General features: G+C 40.0%; 2 protein-coding genes across 11 annotated transcripts in view; one reads left to right on the top strand and one right to left on the bottom strand.

Moving 5' to 3' along the window:
- DYTN (dystrotelin) overlaps window positions 1-19,170 on the top strand; it is a 76,473-nt gene that overhangs the window by 36,235 nt on the left and 21,068 nt on the right. For 2 of the 4 annotated variants that reach the window (XR_010080754.1, XM_063400338.1), the window contains one exon: window positions 15-5,009. The exons of the other annotated variants lie outside the window; for them this stretch is intronic. The gene's annotated coding sequence lies outside the window, so the exon portion shown is untranslated. Of the gene's footprint in view, window positions 1-14; window positions 5,010-19,170 lie in introns of those variants that run through there. 4 annotated transcript variants of the gene reach the window in all.
- The window catches only part of ADAM23 (ADAM metallopeptidase domain 23), a 69,945-nt gene continuing 55,923 nt past the window's right edge, over window positions 5,149-19,170 (bottom strand). Inside the window, exons 25-27 of one of the 7 annotated variants that reach the window (XM_063400326.1) lie at window positions 14,420-14,510; window positions 12,231-12,285; window positions 8,282-8,395 (exon numbers count right to left, since the gene is read on the bottom strand). In XM_063400326.1, the coding sequence (XP_063256396.1) occupies window positions 8,282-8,395; window positions 12,231-12,285; window positions 14,420-14,510 (260 nt within the window). The other 6 variants (XM_063400321.1, XM_063400325.1, XR_010080753.1 and 3 more) reach the window with 6 other exon arrangements.

Here is a 19,170-nt window from a genome sequence, read left to right on the forward strand (position 1 = left end):
TCATGTTCCCACAGACAATGGAGAAATCCTTCTCACCTTGAGCACTCCGGGCAGACAGGAGTCACCCTGGGTACATCACAGTTAGAAGGGCAGTGCAGTGAAACACGTCTCCATGAAACTCCATGAAACATGTCAGAAAGCCAGGCTGTTATGGGATCTGTTTCTCCCAGGGAGTTACAGCCAAATTTTCTGGGGAAGAAAAGCACTTTCACAATGCATTCTTTTCCTGAAGCTGAGCAGGACTGCAGTGTGGAGTCTCCTACCTTTTCTTGTTCTCTGGGTGTTTCTTTCCTGCAGCTCTTGGGACAAAAGGGTGTTTGAGCTCACTTGCCTCAGGGCAGCTCCTGGGCCATGCCAGTGGGCCAGCAAGGAGGAGTGCCAGCCCTGCCACTGTCACACTCATCCCACAGCACAGACACTCCCCTGGCAGCCACAGCCCCATGCTGGGAGCCTGCACATTCCCGCTCAAAGTTGTTTGGGGAAAAGAGTCTTCAAGAAGAAATTGGAGGGGGGGATAGCCAATTATTAAGGGCCAAGAAATAGGTCACAGGAGATTCTGTAATGAGGATGGGTACTCTGCCTTGTGTGAAAGGGAATTGTGGGATCTTTGTCTCTCCTTGGCTGCCTGCTCATTCTCAGACTGTTTGCGGGACTATCTGCTTTGCTCTGTGCTCTGCTGCTAGCTCCTGCTGGGGTCCTTCAGCACTTACAGAGTACTTGCAACTCCTCAAACCACAGATGTGAAGCCTTATGAGTACACTATTGCTGTTGTCAGAGGAGAAAGTTGGGGGATTTTTAATATGCAAGATCTGTCATGAATAATTTATTGGCAGAGAAATCTACCTCCTTGAATGATTTTCCTGAGTGAAGTAGTACAAGCTCTGTCATTTAGAATACTTAAATGAGACAAAACCTATACAGTATCAATAAGGAATCATGCGATAAAGGCAGATAGAACATGGGGATTTTTTAAAAAGTTGAGCATGTATTTTATTTATTTTTAATAGGTCAGGCCACTCAACCTTTGAAACTCCCATTTTTATTTTCACAAAAATACCCTTTGAAACCTGTTCTCAAAGGGGATGTAACAAAGATGATGCTAGAGTGGATTTCTATGTAATGAGTTTAATTTGAAACTTCTGAAAAGACTATGGTTTGATTTAACAAGGTCCTTTCTTTCCTATCCTATTACTGATCAGGCATGGCTAAAATGCTGCATATTTCATGAAGATTATAGGGTTTTTTAGTACCTGGGAAGGGGGGTTGTCTCAAACTTACCAGCCAACCAGCTCTGCCTGAAACCAGCGATCCCTGGCGTAGGTGCTAAAGGTCACCTTTGACTACAACAGTACCTGTCCTAGAGATCTTCTGTTTGAAGTGAAAAATGCCCAGCCAAATCAGAGGAAGGAAAACCGAAGCAAAAATGTAACAGGACCTGAATTATTTTACCTACCTGCCCAGACCTCTGATCCAACAGCACACAGACAGGATTCTGCAATGTAAGGGAATTTTTTCTTTCTTTCTGCAAATGAGGCAATTTTCTGTTTTGTGTTCAGGGCTTCCTCATTACACAAGGCAGAAGTTAAATTTTCCTGAAGCTTTTCAGTGAATGCTGGAGGGCACTAGAATAGTTCAGTTTCCTGGAACTGCTTTCTCATTGCACAGAAATCCTGGTCAAGCATTGTCTGTAAATGATGTTATTGTTAACAATATCTGTAAGAGTAACTTCATAATGGAGCAAGTCTTGAAATAGCAACAGAGTTTGGATGTGCCTGAAAGGAGATAGGAGAGTCCAAAGGAAACAGGCTGGATTGTGCACTTTGCTGCCATCTGATTTCATTGTTGTGCCACCCTCAGAGCGAGGCACGTGGACAAGGAAAAAGTCTGTCTGGAGAGGAAATGGATGGTCAGAATATGTCAAATCCCAACATAAACATATGAATAGAGTATGGAGGTTTACTGTGGCCCTTGTACTTACTTTTAAAAGTAACTTGAGCCTTCTCTTTGAAGGAACAGATTGAGACTGCTTAACAAAACCACGAGCACTGCTACTGCAAGTTCTGTTTATTCCCTAATTATACAGTTTATTGGTGTGCTTTGGAGCAAACCAGACTGCTGTAAATTGTGTTTTGGGGAAAGGTGCTTGTTAGGGAGATAAACACCTCTGTTTACATAGGCTGGAGAGATGAGTGGAAGCATCTTTGTGTGATGGCACTAAGGCTGGAAGTCAGGCTGTGCTATGGACAGGTGGAGCTTGAGGTGTCCCCAAAGCTGCTGCCACACAGCTCGGACCACTGACCAGTGGAAAATAGGGGTGTGTTGTGCCAGAAGGGTCTGGGCACTTCCTCCAGCCTAACAGCACAAGGATCTTTAGGACATTGTCAGAGCTGCAGGCTCACAGGAGAATCAGTTGTTGCTGCTGGTGCCATTTTCTTCTGTAACCCTTGTGAGTACAGAAACTTCCACCTCGGCTGGTCTGCAGGTCAGTGGCCAGCTGGGAGGGGAAAGAGGGGTTGTTTCTCTAAGCAAGTACTGTGAATTATTGGGTTGTGCTGAAGTTCCAAAAGGCAGCCAGGTGCCCCATCACCTGGATTAGACACCAGGGATAGATCTTCAGTTTTCTGCAATATTAAATACTCCTTTCTTGGAACAGTAAAGCTTTTACATACTGATTAGGAGTGTTCCACTGTGCTGTGAATCCACAGCATCTGGAGTGGTATGTGTGTTGAGGAATCCCCTCCCAATAGAGTGGGTAGATAGTAGATAATTAAAGCCTCAATAGTCCAAAGACCCAATCTATGAAAAACGGTACTGAATTAATAAGGTCAGTGCTTACTCTATTTCAAGGCAAGTCATAAATTTGTTTCTTGGATGTTAAGTGTGAGGGCAACATGCACAAGAATATTGATTCTTGTTTCCATTATGTGCAAAATACTTTTAAAGGAGTCAAGTGGGGAAACTGGGAGCTCAGCTGTTAGCCTATGCTTCCTGCAATTTATATGCAAGTAAATTTAGCACAGCTGTCATGAAGTTACCATTTTAAAATTTCTCTTAAGGCTTCTGCAAATAGTACTAGATATTTAGACGTTTCATTCATGAAAATAAACCGATCACCATCTCAGCTGGAGATAGAAAACCAGTCACAAGTAGTTTGCCTGTGCCATTTTTTGGCTGGACAGTGTCCAGGTTAGCCTGCAGTGAAGCAGCACATGTTATGTGTGGGGACACTTAATCCTGCACAAGAGGCAAAACCGATGTTCTATCCCACAGCATGTCACCAGTGTGGAACGTGAGGAGTGTGTCACACTCATGCCTTTGTCACCAGTTAAAACAGAGCTGCAAGAACCAGCCCTTCTCCCAACTTCTCTGTGTAGGGCAGATGCAAACATTGCTTCACAGTCTCCAAGGCAAGTTCAGTAGCTGGACTGATGGCTGAGGAAATCTGTGAATGTATGATACACAGTGGTGGGGTGTTGTGCTTATGAAGTCTGACAGCTGGACTTGGACCATGTAAAATGCATTTCAGTTCCTCCATGCTTTGAGTTACCAGCTTTGATGTGGGCAATTCTTACACTGGCTCAGAAAGTGCCACACTACAGCATGGCCTGTTACAGTGTTAGTGGTAAAGATCAGGGCTATCCCATGACTTATTACAAAACCAGGCTTTTTTAGAAGAAAATTTTAGTAAGAAAAAATCAACGGACACTTGATTATGGGTTTTCTACAAATCAGAGCATTCCTAATTGTGCTGCCCTCAGCAGTTTGTGGTTGTTCAGAAATAACACATTAAGTGGCTGCTGATGCTGGTCTGACATAGAGTCCTTGTACTTATCCAGGGGTTGTGTCCCCTCTTGAGTTACCTGTTCCCAGTAAATAACTTATTCCATAAACCCACAAAAATGTGCGTGCTGAGTTGTGAACAATAAATCACTGAACTGAATTATAGTACGTGTAGCTTTAAGGTAATGTTTTTGTGACCTTTTGCTTTCAATAGTACTGGTTTGAGCATATCTGCTACTAAAATTCTTTCTTTATTTTAAAGTTAAGCTTTCTGTGGGCACTTAAAGAGTCTCTGTGATATTACTGATGGATGATTCATGTTTAACTTTTCAGCTCTTGTGGGTAGGCATCTATAGGAAGTGCATTTAGAACGGAAGAGGTGGTTTTGGGTTTGTACAACATGGCTTGGTGTTGTGTTGGTTTCATTCATGGTAGTAAGTGCCCCAGCATGATTGCTCCTCATTGTTTTGTGTTGGAATTGAGAAACTTTTCAAAAACAATTCTAAGAATTTTTTCTTGTAAAATCAAAAGCAGGTTTGTGCCTGTCTCTGTACTGCTTTTCTATTCATATGCTGCAAAAGACTTAATTCCTATTTTAAGGAATGACTGTCTATTCTAATTATAGCCGAAATTAATTGCATGTTTATATTGAGTTTATGGATAAATCCTATATTCAAATGACAGGAAATGGAAGTGGATAATAGTGCATCCATTAATGAGAGTGTTCCCTCACTCTGTTGTTCTAAATGAGAAACATGCTTTCATACAGAACCTTGGGAGATAACAACATAAAAGTGTATTTTGTTTCCCTGTCTGGAGCTGGAGAAAGCAAAATAATATCAGTAGTTATCTGGTAACTGTGCCACGCATGCATTTCATTTTCCCAGGCTGGCTTCACTAGAGTTAGTCTGGCAAAAAAAGAAAAGGGAAATAGAGTTGCATTCAGTATCCCATTAAAGTGATGGCCATTGTATCTGGTTGTTATGATGTAATTATTTAAAGAATACTTCAAGGGCCTTATTTTGGAGTTCTTGTAATTATGTAATTCAGATTTTTGAGCTGGAAAAGGCTTCCCTCCAGTACCAAAAGCCTGCAGGTCTCACTGAACTCAGTGTAGCCAGCAGCTGGGACTGAAGCAGGCTGGGCCCACCCTGGTGCCGAGGCGCTGGCTCCATGCACGGCAGAAAGGCTGTGGGCAGTGTCCGCCCACACACAGAGCCTCACTGGGAGACCTGACACAGGCTGAGACCTTCCATAAAAGAAAACTCCATTCCATTTCCAATGCAAAAGTGATGATTCCTTGAACACAGAAATTAAATTAAACTGAGAGAATAAATAAGAAAAAAAAGACTGAAAATTAAAAACTACTCCATTCCATGTTCATGACATTTTTAATACTCATCTTGCTAAGTAAGATGCAGAACAAGGACTACTGAATTTCCATTCATTAGCAGCCAACAGGATATGAATGAGTATTAACTTCAAACAAAAACTTGATTTATAACAACATCAAGTTGTGCATTTAAAAAAATAATTACAGATCATTTTTAAAAAGAAGAGTAACAGTGGAAGCAGTAATGAATATAAAACATGACTGATTAGGCTTAAAACATAACTTCAAGTATTCTATGGCATTTCCTCAGACATTTGTCTCACCAGTTTGTGCAATACCCATCTTTGCATAGTAAAGAAAAATTGGTTAGACTCCAGCCTTGAGTAACCTGTTTGTTGAACATGCACCTACACAGCTGTTAATTTGCCTGGCAGACTTGACTTTTAGGAATATCAGATCAAATCAGTGAGATCATGCAGCAGACTGGAATGAGCCATACAGTTACCACAGTTCTTGTCCAGCTGAATAGGCAAATAATGGAGCAAATGCAGAGTGGATGAAATGGAGGCAGAGTCAACCTGGTCTTCTTTTGGTGACGCTTTGTGATGAACAAGTTACTGCTAAATGGATATGCACTTCTCAAAGCACAGCGAGGGGGATGTACAAAATCAACACCCAGCAAATCCAGTGTTTTCACTGCCTACCAGCACAGGAAGCCCTTCAGCCTGTAGCTGCTCTGGACTGTGTTGTCACTTGTGTACACACAGGGCAGAAGTGTGTTCTTCCCACAGACACAATGGCTGAGGTCTGGAGCATAAATTCAGTCAAGAAATCCTAATTGCTATGAAACTGCTGGTGTAAATGAAAAGGTTACTCCAGCACTGAACATATATACATAGTAGTTGGGGACCACTGTGGTCTGACTTTAAACATCACATCACACACTAACAATGTTGTTTGTGAAATGCTTCTCCAAGGTTTATTACACAGGTAGTTTATGTATATCCAGTAAACTTATTGCAATTTTCGATACCACTGGTGTTTCTGTTGTGGGTTATGCTTGCTTTGGAAGCAGAACCTAGAAAAAGTTACTCATTGTGTTCCCAATCAAAACATTTTTAAAGAACCGTAATGGAGTTGTAAGTATTTTTGGTTTGTCATCAGAGAAATGTCAGTAATTTAATTCTGCTTAAAGCCAAGCGGGAATTTTTCAGAATAAGGTTTATAATTTCTATTTATGTCAACTACCTGTGTGCAGCACCTTTAACTTATAATGTAGTAAGTGTAAATGTGATTATGTTAAAGCTGATTGAAAATATTTAATAATAACTGTGAATCAAAACCCATATATTGAGACTATTGAATTGAACATTATCATTATAAGAAAAATAACTGAAATGAGGTTTTCTAACCCACAGGAAAATGTCTGCAGCATTTTTTTAAATGATTTGGCTCTTGAAGCTAACTTGGGAAATGGATTTCCTCTGAACAAAGATGCAGGAAGTAGAGTAACTGGGCTTCTGTTGTTCCTAAACTACAACTTTTAAATTAGATCCAAAATTACAAAAGTCTTTAATTCTGATTATCAGACCCAGCAATTAAATTTTCAGTGGCTTTACTTAGCAAATGATTTAAGTCAAGATTAAAAGGATAAGTCAGACTGTCCAGCTCTGTACGTTAAGGGAGCCCTAAACTAGAGCTGTTCACAAACCTTTCTCAAGGCAGCTGCAGCCAGGCGAGCCTGGCTCCTGGGACACAGGACTGCTGCCCAGGCTACTCAGTGGAAGTCTGTGTTTGTACAGAAGGTGTCTCTAAAGGTAAGGACAACACACCTGAAATCACCTGGCATCTTGCACATATTGTGAAGGTAACTGGCTATCAGTAGCCAAGGGTCAAAGTATTAAATCTTGCATTAAACTTTGCAAAGTGACATGCATCAAAGAGATACAGGGAGTGAGTTAAAAAGGTCAGTCACCTTTGCAAGCTGCTTCAAGTGGATGGGCAGAAGGCAAGACAATAACTCATTCCAAGCTTTAACATCTTTTGAGTATTTTAAGGCTTATTTAAGTTTTTATTTTACAGAATCTAGGCAGGAAAAAAAAAAGTAGCTTTTCTTAAAAGAAAAAAAGAGCTTGGCACTTCTGTGATTAGCTTGAGAGTGTGTTACTTATTTCATGGAAAAGTCTGTATAACAGCCAGAAAAAGTAATCCAGACTTATAGTCAATACATAGATATGCATTTATACATTTTAATTGTTTTTGGTTTCAAGCATACAAACTTTAGATCACATCTGTTTGGTGTCAGAACTCCCTGCATCTGCATGCTGCTATCTGCCTTTTTTGAGCAAGCCCAGAACATCTGCTGTACAACATGCTACAGAAAAAAAGGGGAGGAAAAAAACCCAAAACCAAACCCAACATCAAAAATAGATTTACATAAAGAATAGAACCTTTTTATATGGAAATTCTTTTCTCTCATATATATATATATTTATATATAATCTGTGGAAATGATACATCAAAATCTTATTTCCATATTTACACTTTTTCCCTCTTGGAAGAATTCCATCCATCATTCACTAGCTTCCATACCCAACAGGCTCCTGTCCAAGGTGGACAGTGAGCCCATGGAGCAGGGAACCCTCAAGTCCAGCAGCAGAATGCACTGCGTGGCTGGAAAAGCTATCGAAGCCTGGCACTGGCTTCCCAGTGGTTTGTATTTATGGGGCTGCAGATTCCGCTTGGGGTCAGCTTGCTAACTTGGTTGTTTGTATGTGAGCCATGCAGGTTACCCTTTCAAAATTAGCTCCTCATGCCACTGGAGTTTGATAAGAAAAAGGAAGTCATGCGAACTCAAGTGAAGTTAGAGTGCCAGCAGGCTGGGAAAGAATCTTTTGCAATTCCATTATTTTGGAACAGTTCTCTTATTGCACTTGGTCTGTGTGTCTCCTTCTTAATTTGAGAAAAGGAAAAAAACACCTGATTTTTGAAGCAGTTTGCTTGTACCACTTGTCAATTAATGTTAACAAGAAAAAGGTGAATAGAGGAAGTATTTCCAACTTATCTCCAAAAAGGACAGTGTTCTACTAACTCAAATTCCAACATCCCAACATTGTGTTTATAGTTACTGTTCTCATGTTCTTCTGTACTGATTTAGTTCCTGTGTAGCTACATCCAAGACATGGTACCCAAAATCCAGCAGTGCAAGAAGTAGCTTTTTGAATGGCATTTCTTCAGATAGGGCCTTGTTGAGTTGGATCGAACCTTCGTTTTTTGACATTTCTTCCGGGTTGCATCAAAAGGAGATGGAAAGAGAAAAATGCAAGACATTAGTTAGATATAACAGGAACAAAGCCATGGCTAAGGTCATAGTAAAGTAAAAGGCTCACACTGACACAGTTTAACCAGTAATTTTTTCAAGGGGTAACTATTTAAGGAATTTGGTTGCATGCTTTCTGCAGCATGATATCAAGTACTGTTTCCTTATGCAGTTTAAAGATCATGCTGGCATACAGAAATCAATTATTTCTGTAGTACTTCAAGTGGTGCTCTAAATTTGTAGAACTTTTCAGCTCCCAGCAACACATGTGTGTGCTAGGCCAAGAATGCACACGTTTACCTGAAGAGAGTCACAAGGGCCAGGAATGGCAACACTTCAGCCCCCAGAGGCTTGAGTTCTCAGAGCAAGTGTCCAGCTCTGGCTACACCAGAGTTTAGTTTATGTAATCCAGAAGTGTGTGTGCCTTTGTGAGCCCTTACCACACTACTGACCGTACGTGCTGTGAGTCTTAGTAAGGTGCAGAAGACAGCTGAGACATTGCATTCGAAGGAGACTGGCCAGCTTGGTCAGTTGTGGGATTAGAACCGAATGTTAACCGTGGGCAGCAAGCTGGTGACATCCAATCTCCTGCGATGTTGATGTCCTATGTCAAACAGCACGACATCAGGAAGCAACAACAAAGGTGGGTGCAACCTCCCCAGGATCTGGCTTCATGTGGGGCATCAAGCAAGGGGCTCATGCATTTAGTTTTACCATTGGGCATACACACCACTACCACCACCAAACCAACATGCAAAAAATACAGAACAGGAGTTCAATGTTCTCTAAAGCTACAGACCAACCCCTGGATTTTCAATCTTCTGCAGCCCTGCTAACCTCCACCACTGCTACAATATTTATTCTATACGTAAGGTTTAACTTGAGACTAATGCAAAGGCAACTTCTTTTTGAGAGGACTTCCAAAGACTAGTAATTCTTGGGTATCCTTGATTTTTTTCCTTGGATGCCTGAGATTGAATTTGTGCAACATGAATGCTTAAGAATTGCTAATTTCTGAAAGAAGATTACTGTACTCATCTTTGTCTTTTCCCCTCCAGGATTACTGTACTAATGCTTCTTTGGAATGAGGCTGACATTACCTCAGTATCTCAATTCCTCATCCCCTAAACTACAGATAAATTGAGATAAAGAAATTAATTTCCAGCCCAACTTGCAAAACTGCCAGATAGGAAGTATGAATTTTACACAACTTGGTTAAATGTGAGTTAAAGGCTGCTGTGCATCTGCTTGTCCTGCCAGTTTCATTGGGAAAAGGACACATCTGCTTCTCTTCCCCCCACGTCCTCCTTTTAAATACTGTCTAGTATCCTTGAATTCAAGTACTATGATAAATAACTAATCAGTCAGTCCTTTTAAATCAACAATGCAGATGAAAAGTCCAGGTGACATAACTTGTCCTTCTACTATACGGGAAGTACCATATCCCCATTTGCTTGAAGAGGACAAGTCCTTAAAACAGACACTGAATTACATTGTTACCTGAATTTATTTTATTTAAAGAAATGGACTTTACAAAGTCTTAGAACATGCTACAGAAGACAGATGCTTCCCAGTACAATCTAACAGAACCCTTTTGACTTTTTCCTGTCTGTTCTTTTCTAATCTGATCTTCACTAAGTGCAGTGTTCCAGTACAAACCTCATCATGCATTCTGTGATCTGCCCAAACCATATCATTTACTTATTTCCTAGTTTTATTCAGCAGAAACGCAGCCTTTGAGGAACAAGATACTGACCAAAAACCACTGCCTTTCTTCACTTAAGATATTCTGCTAACAATGTTGTATGAGAGAGAGAAACATGTGAAGAACTAAATTAAGAGCCTGAAATACAGAATGTGAGGTACAGTGTCAATAAGGAAACAGTACACACATGCAAAGCTTTAACAAGAGCTGCCAGTGTAGCACCTCAGAGGTGGGCAGGGAGGTGTTACCCTGCAAGGAATTGAAGTTCTGATTACCTGACCTGCTTTAACAACTTCATCCTGAATTACCAACCATTATAACAGTAAAATGAAGACTACTCATTGTCTAATGTCAGTTGGCAAATAGAACTAATCTCCCTCTTCACCAAGAAAATTACAATAAAGAAGAGCAGGTGAGTAGCAGGTTCTGGATGTTTCCATCATTTTAAGCTGTGAGTTACAGCAGGACAAGGTTCCTTCTGCTATGTAAGGGGGCAGAAGTGTCCTCTATGGAAGGACACACAGGAGAATGATGCTGCTTCCTAGTTCCGTGTTAGTTTATGTGGAAGATCTTACAAGATCAATTTGTTCTTTGCATTTAAAGTTTTAATGCCTCTTTAAATAATGAGGATCAGCCTTTCTGTCTGTAATCCAACCAGAAAAAGGGTCTCCAACAAAAAGAAAAGTATAGGTTATTTTTAATCAGAAAAGCACTCCATGCTACAGCACATCTCTGCCTAACGTTGTTTTTACAAAGAAAAAAACATTTCAGAAATGAAAAACTGATTTCAAAAAGGGCTGGAGGTTTTCAAGAAATACCTTGCAGCTATCTGCTGCATTCTTTTGTGCAACTGACTAGAAAGTGGTCACAGAGTACATTACTTGCAAATGTGTGTCCCTGTGTGTGAGCATGTAAGTACAAAACTTTATTGAAGTATTTACAGATTTTATGGAAACCCAGTATTTTAATCACTTCAACTAGCTAATGTTTTCATAGGCATTTTTAAAGCATGGTTCAAATGCTGAAGAAGAACTTAAATAAATTAACTTTTCCTACAAAACTGATTAACATTAACAAAATGAGGGACTAAAAAAAGCAAATTAAAATAAGACACTGACCTCCCATTTATTCCAGTAGTTTGGGGAAAAAATGAGAAAATACCTCACGTTTATTCTGGCTGCTGTTTGTGCAGTGATGACTGGGTTCTGGTCCACAATTTGCGTTTGATGGAAATGCTGGTAAGGGACAAAAACCCCCTTCCTCACAAAACTGCCACCAGCATTCCACTGCTTTAACTTGTGGAAACCTTTAGGGCCTAAACACAACTGCACAGACCAGTTTGACCTCAACATCTGTTATAGCTGGGTAAGTCTTTGGTTCCTGCATTAATCTTCTATTATTCTTAGAGCTCTTTTGCTAAGAACAATTGCTGAAAATAGAATCGTACCTACAATCAATTCTCTATCTGCCACTTTTGTATTCTGCTATAACAACAGCAGTTTTTCATGTGCATTTCCACATCACTTTTACTAGTATTACCTCTTAGCAGTGTTTTGTTACCAAAATTGCTGTTACAGTCAGTAACAAAAGCATTCACTGACTTATACTACTGCAGTAAATTAGCAGAAATGAGTGAATATATGCTAGGAAAAGAAAGTGTAGGCCCCTGAACTACTCTAATGGTAAAAAGTCCTTCCTCTATTAAACATTGTATACTGAAACCTTGCATAGACTTGCTGTACCAAAATCAAGTTCTTACCACTCTCTAAACACCAACAGATTTAAAAATACTAAGCAAGGCTCAACTGAGTAAAATCTACTTCTTACCAAGGTTTCTACCCACAGCCTTTAAGCCACCTGAAATGTCTGATGAGATTCTATATTCTGGAAACTTGTCAGTTAACATTTTCTTTCCTATTCTGTCCATACATTAACTTGATTGAAAATTACCTGTGGATTCATTCTAGAAACCGGACACTGTTTGTTCAGCTGTTTTTATGTTGTTTCTCTGAACTTGTATCAAGCCTTCTTTCACACTTCCCCTCCAACCCCCACCCCAGTTCATGAACAAAGTTTGCTTAGTTGCAGCTTACGTTTGATATGGCCTTGACACCACAGTACCGTATGTTCATATGAACATCTGATAACCTGTGAAACAGAAATCACATCTCCCAGTTTGTAAAGCATTAGCTACCTTCTCTCATAGTTGCAGAGACTAAATATATCACTTGCTTAAAAAAAGGCAAAGTTAAAATCCCTTTATGATCCTGATCTGTCCCTCCACATCTATCTGAAGCCAAGTATCGGGGGTCTACATGTGCTAGCCCTCTTTGTCTACGAGCGGAAAAGCCTCTTCTGCTCCCGTCTGGCCCCAGAAGAAACATGCACTTCAAGCTGTGAGCTAGGCCAGGCCAGTGTATTTGAGGTTCTGCTACAGAATAAACACTTGTATCTCGCTCTGGTCACAGGAAGAGCTTCAGGAGGCGCTTCCAGTGCAGGTCCTCTATAGGGGTAAGGAGCTTCTCCCTTTGGGAAACAAATGACACCAGGGTGCAAAGCTGACCAGGTGTGAGAGCACTTCGAGAGGTGTGAAACACGGAGAAGGAATCAATTACATCCTCTGTTGTTTTAGACAGGGAGGGATTGTCCTATTCCTCTCTCGTGCAAATTCTCAAGCTCTGTGGCTATTGGAGGCAGGGGCTGCAGTGCTTGGCAAAGGTGGCCAGGGCACAGGATAGCTTGAAAAGACTCAGAGGAAGAACTGACTAATTATTTTATATTTTCATGACATGATTTTGTTTTCAGCAAACTACCTTGTGCAATACAGTCCTATCATCTAGGGATGCACACCCTGTTTCTGCCAAGTCTATGAATTGCTAAGTAATGGACAAATGTCTCTTATGGTAGAAACCTGATCCAAAAGGGTAAGCTGACTTCTTTTTCCCCAAAAGAATCTAGCTTGGTTAATTCCCACGGGCACCCTCTAAACAAGCACTGAGAGAAAAATCAATGTGGAGGTGCTGAGTCTTTCTGAGAGCACCAATAGTGACAGGCAGTGCAACAAGGCGTAATTGCCTTGTCCAGGAGAAAGGGCAAAGCCTGAATTGCTGCTTTCAGCAGGCCTGAAAGAGATTTTAAATATTTTGCTTCTATCTGCATATTTAATTAAGGCCAGCTGAAACTTCAAAAATGTAAGACTATAAACCAGAAGTAAAAAACATTTTCAGGTGACCTTTGAAAGTGAATTACAAGATAAATATGACTTTATCACTAGATTCCACTTTGATAACTGCCTTAATCAATTAGGGAATAATTTTTTTCTTCTCAACTCTGACATGAAATATTAATAGAGGCCACAGAAAATTTTCTTTTAATAATAATAATAATTATTACTACTACTTATTCTCCTTGAAGAATTATAGCTTATTGTTGTATCATCGTTTAACCTTGATTCATGTTATTGAAAAGAAACAGCAACTTTAAATGCCATGAGAAATCACTTGTATTTAATTACTTCCATGATCTATAAGGTTATAAACTGATTCTCAAGGGAGATCTTTGTTATCAAATACAGACCATGCATGTGGGCAGAATGGACACTACAAAAAGGGTAGGTAGGAATGAAGTACCTTTATACAAGACTGCTTTAACAGTCCCAAGTGCAATGACTAATCTGTTAGTCTTTATAGTTACAAAACACAACTAGAACTAGGAGAGGAAGCTTTCATCTTTCAGGAAACAGCTCAAGATTTCAAACCTCTCTAAAGTCTCTAACGTTTCAAGTCTCTCTAAACCTGAATTTGTTCTTTATTAAATTGTGTATCAATAATAATAAAAAATCTGTAACCACAAACTAGTTAGGTCTGCTATTCCCAAGGCAACTCTGTCAACACAGTTCTTCCTGAAAACTACTCTGGTCCTTCCACCACTGATCATTTACACAACATCTCTCTTTTTAACCAATGTAATCAGCTTCTGAAAACAGTGCTACTGACTGGAGGTGAAAAAGGACCTTATTCCTTAAGTGTTAATTTAATTTTCATGAATTCACCTGATTTTTTAATTGTTATTCAACTTTGCACCCTGGTAACATTTATTCTTTTCAAATCTATTTTTTCCCCTTGTTTACTGCATGTGTAATTTCTTTTTTTGTTTAAAGCAGTTTGTTAGAGTTTGGGGGGGTTAACTTGGAACTCTTGTAGCAGGAGCTCAAAATTTAGTGATGTAAGCAAGAAATAGAAATGCCAGAGCCACCGAAGAGAAGACATGCGGCATTGCTTACTTAAAGCCCCATCCTGTCCCCCCAAGGACAATAGCTGCTACCAGGATGGCACCAGCGATGGAGCCTATTATAAGATTGGTGGCACTAGGACCTGTGGTAAAGGATTAGGGGAAGACAGACATGAGAACCAACGACTTCATTCACATTCTGTGAAGCATCTGGAGGGTGGTCAAACAATTCAGGGAATATAGACAGCACGCACGGTGATGCCTCTAGACAGTCTCAACAAGCCCAACTTAACTTACTTGTCTTTAACAATAGGAATAAACAAAGCTGTTGGTCTCTGCATTGTGCTATGCTGACTTTGACCATAGATAAAAACCTAGTATTAGACAGTGAATTCCATTGTAACTTACTTCATTATCTGCTGCATCAACAGTCAGCTGAGGACACTAGGATAGTTGTGAACAATTCCTTAACTGAGTGGGAAAAGTATGAATGCTGTATGTTTTAAGACTACAGAAAATGAGAAAGAAATAAAAATCAAAAAGCCCTCTCTTTTTACATGTTGTTCCTGAAAGGTGTAGATATTTTAATTTGAGCTGAGAGCATCTAGCACCACTTACTCATCAGAGTCCAGACTCCCTACAGTTACATCAATGCTAAATTTACAGTTGTTTGACAAAAGCAAAGGATTATATAATAGGGAACAAAAGCTGAAATAGAAGTTTATGTCCACTAAGCTTTCCAAACATCAAAGCATCTCTTTGTCATCCTCAAGAAGCTACTGAACAACAAAGTGGGGAAGGGTGGAGCAGAAAAAAAGAGCAACAAAAAGAAGCAGCACAAAATACGTTCGTGCAATTTTCTGAAGAGGGCAAGAGAACATCTAAAGATATTAAGAATTGACCCTTAAGTGCCCTGTGTACACAGGGTAGAGGAAAACTGACATAGGCTTGGCTAACATTTGCTCTGTACAAAAACTTCCTATTGCAGTCTTTGATGTAAAACGTGGCATCTGAATTTAGGCAAAATGAAAGCAATTCAACAGTTCTTCTGCAGCACCTCACACACTTTTTGTTTAACCATTTACATATCCAGGAATAGCCTTCAGAAACAGTTCTTGCCTCCTATCCCACTCTCCCCAAACCAATATTTCTACGCAGCAATTGAAATTTCCTAATTAATTGTTCTGAACCTGAGTTTGGAAAACTGTCACACAGCTAATATAAGGAAGAAATAGGAGCAGCCAGACATCAGCAAAGAAAGAACAAGGGCAAGCTGCAACAACTGAAAGTTTTGATCTGTCAGGCTGATATCACAAAACCTCCCCATGCCCAGCCCCACACACTGCAATAACCACTTGCCCTAAGTTTTAAAATTTACTGCAGCCACCTAACTTTATTGCCTCCACTACATGTTTCTCACCTCAGTGCTTCTGGAGATTCTGATTAGCTAAAAGAAAACCAAGTTTTAAAAATTGCTTCCTGTAGTTCCTATACAAAGAATATTCAGGAATATGAATAAAATACTTGGACTGAAGAAAAATATAGCGAGCTTTACAGATGAATAGTGCACAAATTTGACAACAAAAATCAAAAGGTAATTTTGCACAATTTGGAAGAATGCATCTTATTTGGACTTACCTTTAAGTCACACCTGGCTCAAATTAACAGGCCTGAGCATGGTGGAGGGTAAGTGCCATCCTGCAGGCATTGTGGTTCCAATTAAGGCTTGCTTGCACAAGCAGCCTAATGAGCCTAATGAGCCACCATATCTGACTGAGATCTATGGCTTACTCTGGATTTCATCAAATGATCTCACAGAACAAATGACTCAAAACACAGCAAGTGATTTATCTGTAATAAATTTCATTAGCATTTTTCAAGGCTTAAGCCAATTTCTTTCTAGCCACAGAATGCCATCTTCTCACAAGAGAGGTACAATGATTAATTGATTGTAACATAGTCATAAGTCAGATAAAGATGTGCCAAATCACCACTTTTTACATTCCTCTTCTCACTGTGTTCCCTAGTTGTTAAATGCCCAGGGATGCAAATCCACTTCACAGTGCATATCTAATCACCAAACAGCAGGTTATTCTTTCAGTAAAGCAAATCTGTACTGGTTTTATTTACTATAAATATTAAATAATTCAATCCATTTAAACAGAAGAAGATAGTATAAGAAACAATTAGGGTCAGGTAATAATAAAGTATAAATATAAAAAAATCAAGCTTGTAGAATAGGTAATATGACTAAACAGCAACCACTTATTTTTAAGACTGGGGTACTCCAACTGTTGAATCCCAGTTTCAAAATACAGAGATCTAAGAGGATCACTGATAAGTCATTTTAAGATAGACTGTGCATATAAAAGCACTTAAAATGAGATTACTTTTATGTCTTATACTTACTCTAAGGATATATGCCTTATTTTTTATTAAGCATTACTAAATGAATTGTATTATTAATAAACCAGAATTTTGCTACCAGTAAAGGGACACAGATGAAGAAAAATAAAAATCCATGTTTCAGCTCCATGAGCCTCTATAGTCACTGAACTCAGATGCTTGACAAATCAGAAGTAAGAGGAAGGGTTTAATAACCACCATACTGTGGGATCATTTTCCATCCAGACTATCACAAGAGGCAACACTTTGGTACATTTGTTCTTTCCACCACACTGCTGCTATAACCTGCAGACACAGATTTATCAGGAGGAAACTCCTGCAGATAACTGCCTGGAACACCTTCTTGTCCTGCAAGGACACTGCTCTGGCAGGGCTATTGTACCGTCCCTGGCCATTCTTTAGGACCCTGACACAAATCCTACTGAAGGTGTTAAAGCAGAGCACACCTGTAACTTTAGTAGACTTTAGACTACTACCTAAATCTTCATCATCATCAAATAGATTCTACAAGAACCAATACACACCATCAGAAACTCTGCCAGTATTAGAAAAGGCAAGTTTACTGCAGGCTGTCCTGCAGGTAACAACAACTCTGGTGATCTGATGTCTTTTCTTGCCTGTCACTTTGCCAGCCAAATCCTCCTGTTTAAGTTATCAAAGCTAAGTATCCATTTTGGTACAAAATCCGAGAAAAAAACCTACTGCACCATTTTGTCCCCCATAGTTGCTGAAATAAGTTTACAAAGCATTAGGTAATTGAAGTTATTTCAGCACTTTGAACAAGCATTTACAATTTGCAAGTGAAGTGGTGAGGAAGCAGAAAGAAGGACAGGCCCTGGTATCAGGTTGTGATGATCACACCCTCCCCTGCAGCCACGAGCGGTAACGCCAGCAGGGCCTGAAGGGCAATAGGAACAGAGAGGGAATTGGCATTCCCTGCTGCTTTCCGTAAACCGACAAAAAGTAGCAGTGGCTTGCCTTGAGTGCACGTTTGTATCTGAAGAAACCAGAGAATAGAGAAATATTTATGAGATGCAGGAAAAAAGAATGAATAGAAACAAAAAGAATGGGTCAGGTAGTGAGAGATAAAAGCAGAGAAGAGGTGAAGAAAAGCTGGCATTGGTACAGAAGGATACAGGATCACGAACAAATGGTCAGGGACACTGGTCAGAGCTGAGTGGCTTGAGACAGGGGGTTAAGGGAAGAGACAAACAGAGGGGAACAAGGCAGAATGTAGGCAAAAGGCAAGTGGTCTTCAACTTGTAGTTAAATTTCTGCTCCAGAATCTGTCCCCCAAACCTCTACAACTTTCACAGTCTTCAGTTTTTAGCAAAGTTGTACAAGCTACCAGTAAAATACAGATCTGATCTTTCAAGGAAATGACCTATTACCTTCTTCCTTCTATTTTTTAATAATTGTCCTTTATGAACGCAAAGGTCTCTACTCTTCTGAGAATCTTGGCTCAGTTTCATGTATGGACAGGACCTAGGGTTGCAGACTCAGATACACGAAGTGCTGCCTCACTGGACTAGCACTGTGTGTGAATGCCTCTGCACTCAGCCTGATCTGAAGTCACAGACTGTCCTGCTAACGAGTGCCCCTCCAGAGGTGTGCCACTGTCACAGGCAGGTGTCTTATACAGCACTAGAAACACGGAGAAGCTGGAAATCTCACAGCAGTGAAATAGCAGTCATCATCTGTAGCTTGCACAGTGAATGCAGAATGAAGACAGCTCTTACGTGGGCCATTTTATACGGGTATATATACGTGAACACAAATTTATATAAATCATAGCCATTGTTAAAACAGGCACTGGGACAACACTTAGGATTACCATTTCCTAGAGCTATGAAAAGACAATAAAAATTGCTCATACATATTCTTTATACATGAATACTACACTCCAGCACTGCGCTATCTTACAGTAACAGAATCCTAGCAACAGAACCCTCAGAAGCTGTACTGTAAAACTACCTGTCTGTATGACTGTCATCAGCTTTCTTCTGCCTAGCTTGATCATTAGACTGAAAGTCCGCCACATAATGAAACAGTTCAGTCTGTTTTGCAAAATAATCAAGAAATTCCATTTTTCTCCCCTCCCCCCCCCCCCCCAGCTTTTTTTTTTTTGGAATTTGGTGTAATGGAAACATTTAGACATTTAATTTTAGGGTGACAATGTAAAATTTCACAAAGTTATTTTTTTATGCCCCACATTATCCCAGACAGGAGAAGGTTCAACACTGCATGAGCAAACCACATGACACAGACACAGTCAAATCACACGACAAATACGGTCACCACAGGACAAAGCTAAGGGGCACACAGAGGGCTCAGGTGCATACGGTTACCTCACACACTACGGCACCAGACAGAGAACTCAAACTAAGAAAAGTGCTT

Source organism: Prinia subflava, chromosome 6 (assembly GCF_021018805.1).
Source record: "Prinia subflava isolate CZ2003 ecotype Zambia chromosome 6, Cam_Psub_1.2, whole genome shotgun sequence".
Taxonomy (NCBI): Eukaryota; Metazoa; Chordata; class Aves; order Passeriformes; family Cisticolidae; genus Prinia; species Prinia subflava.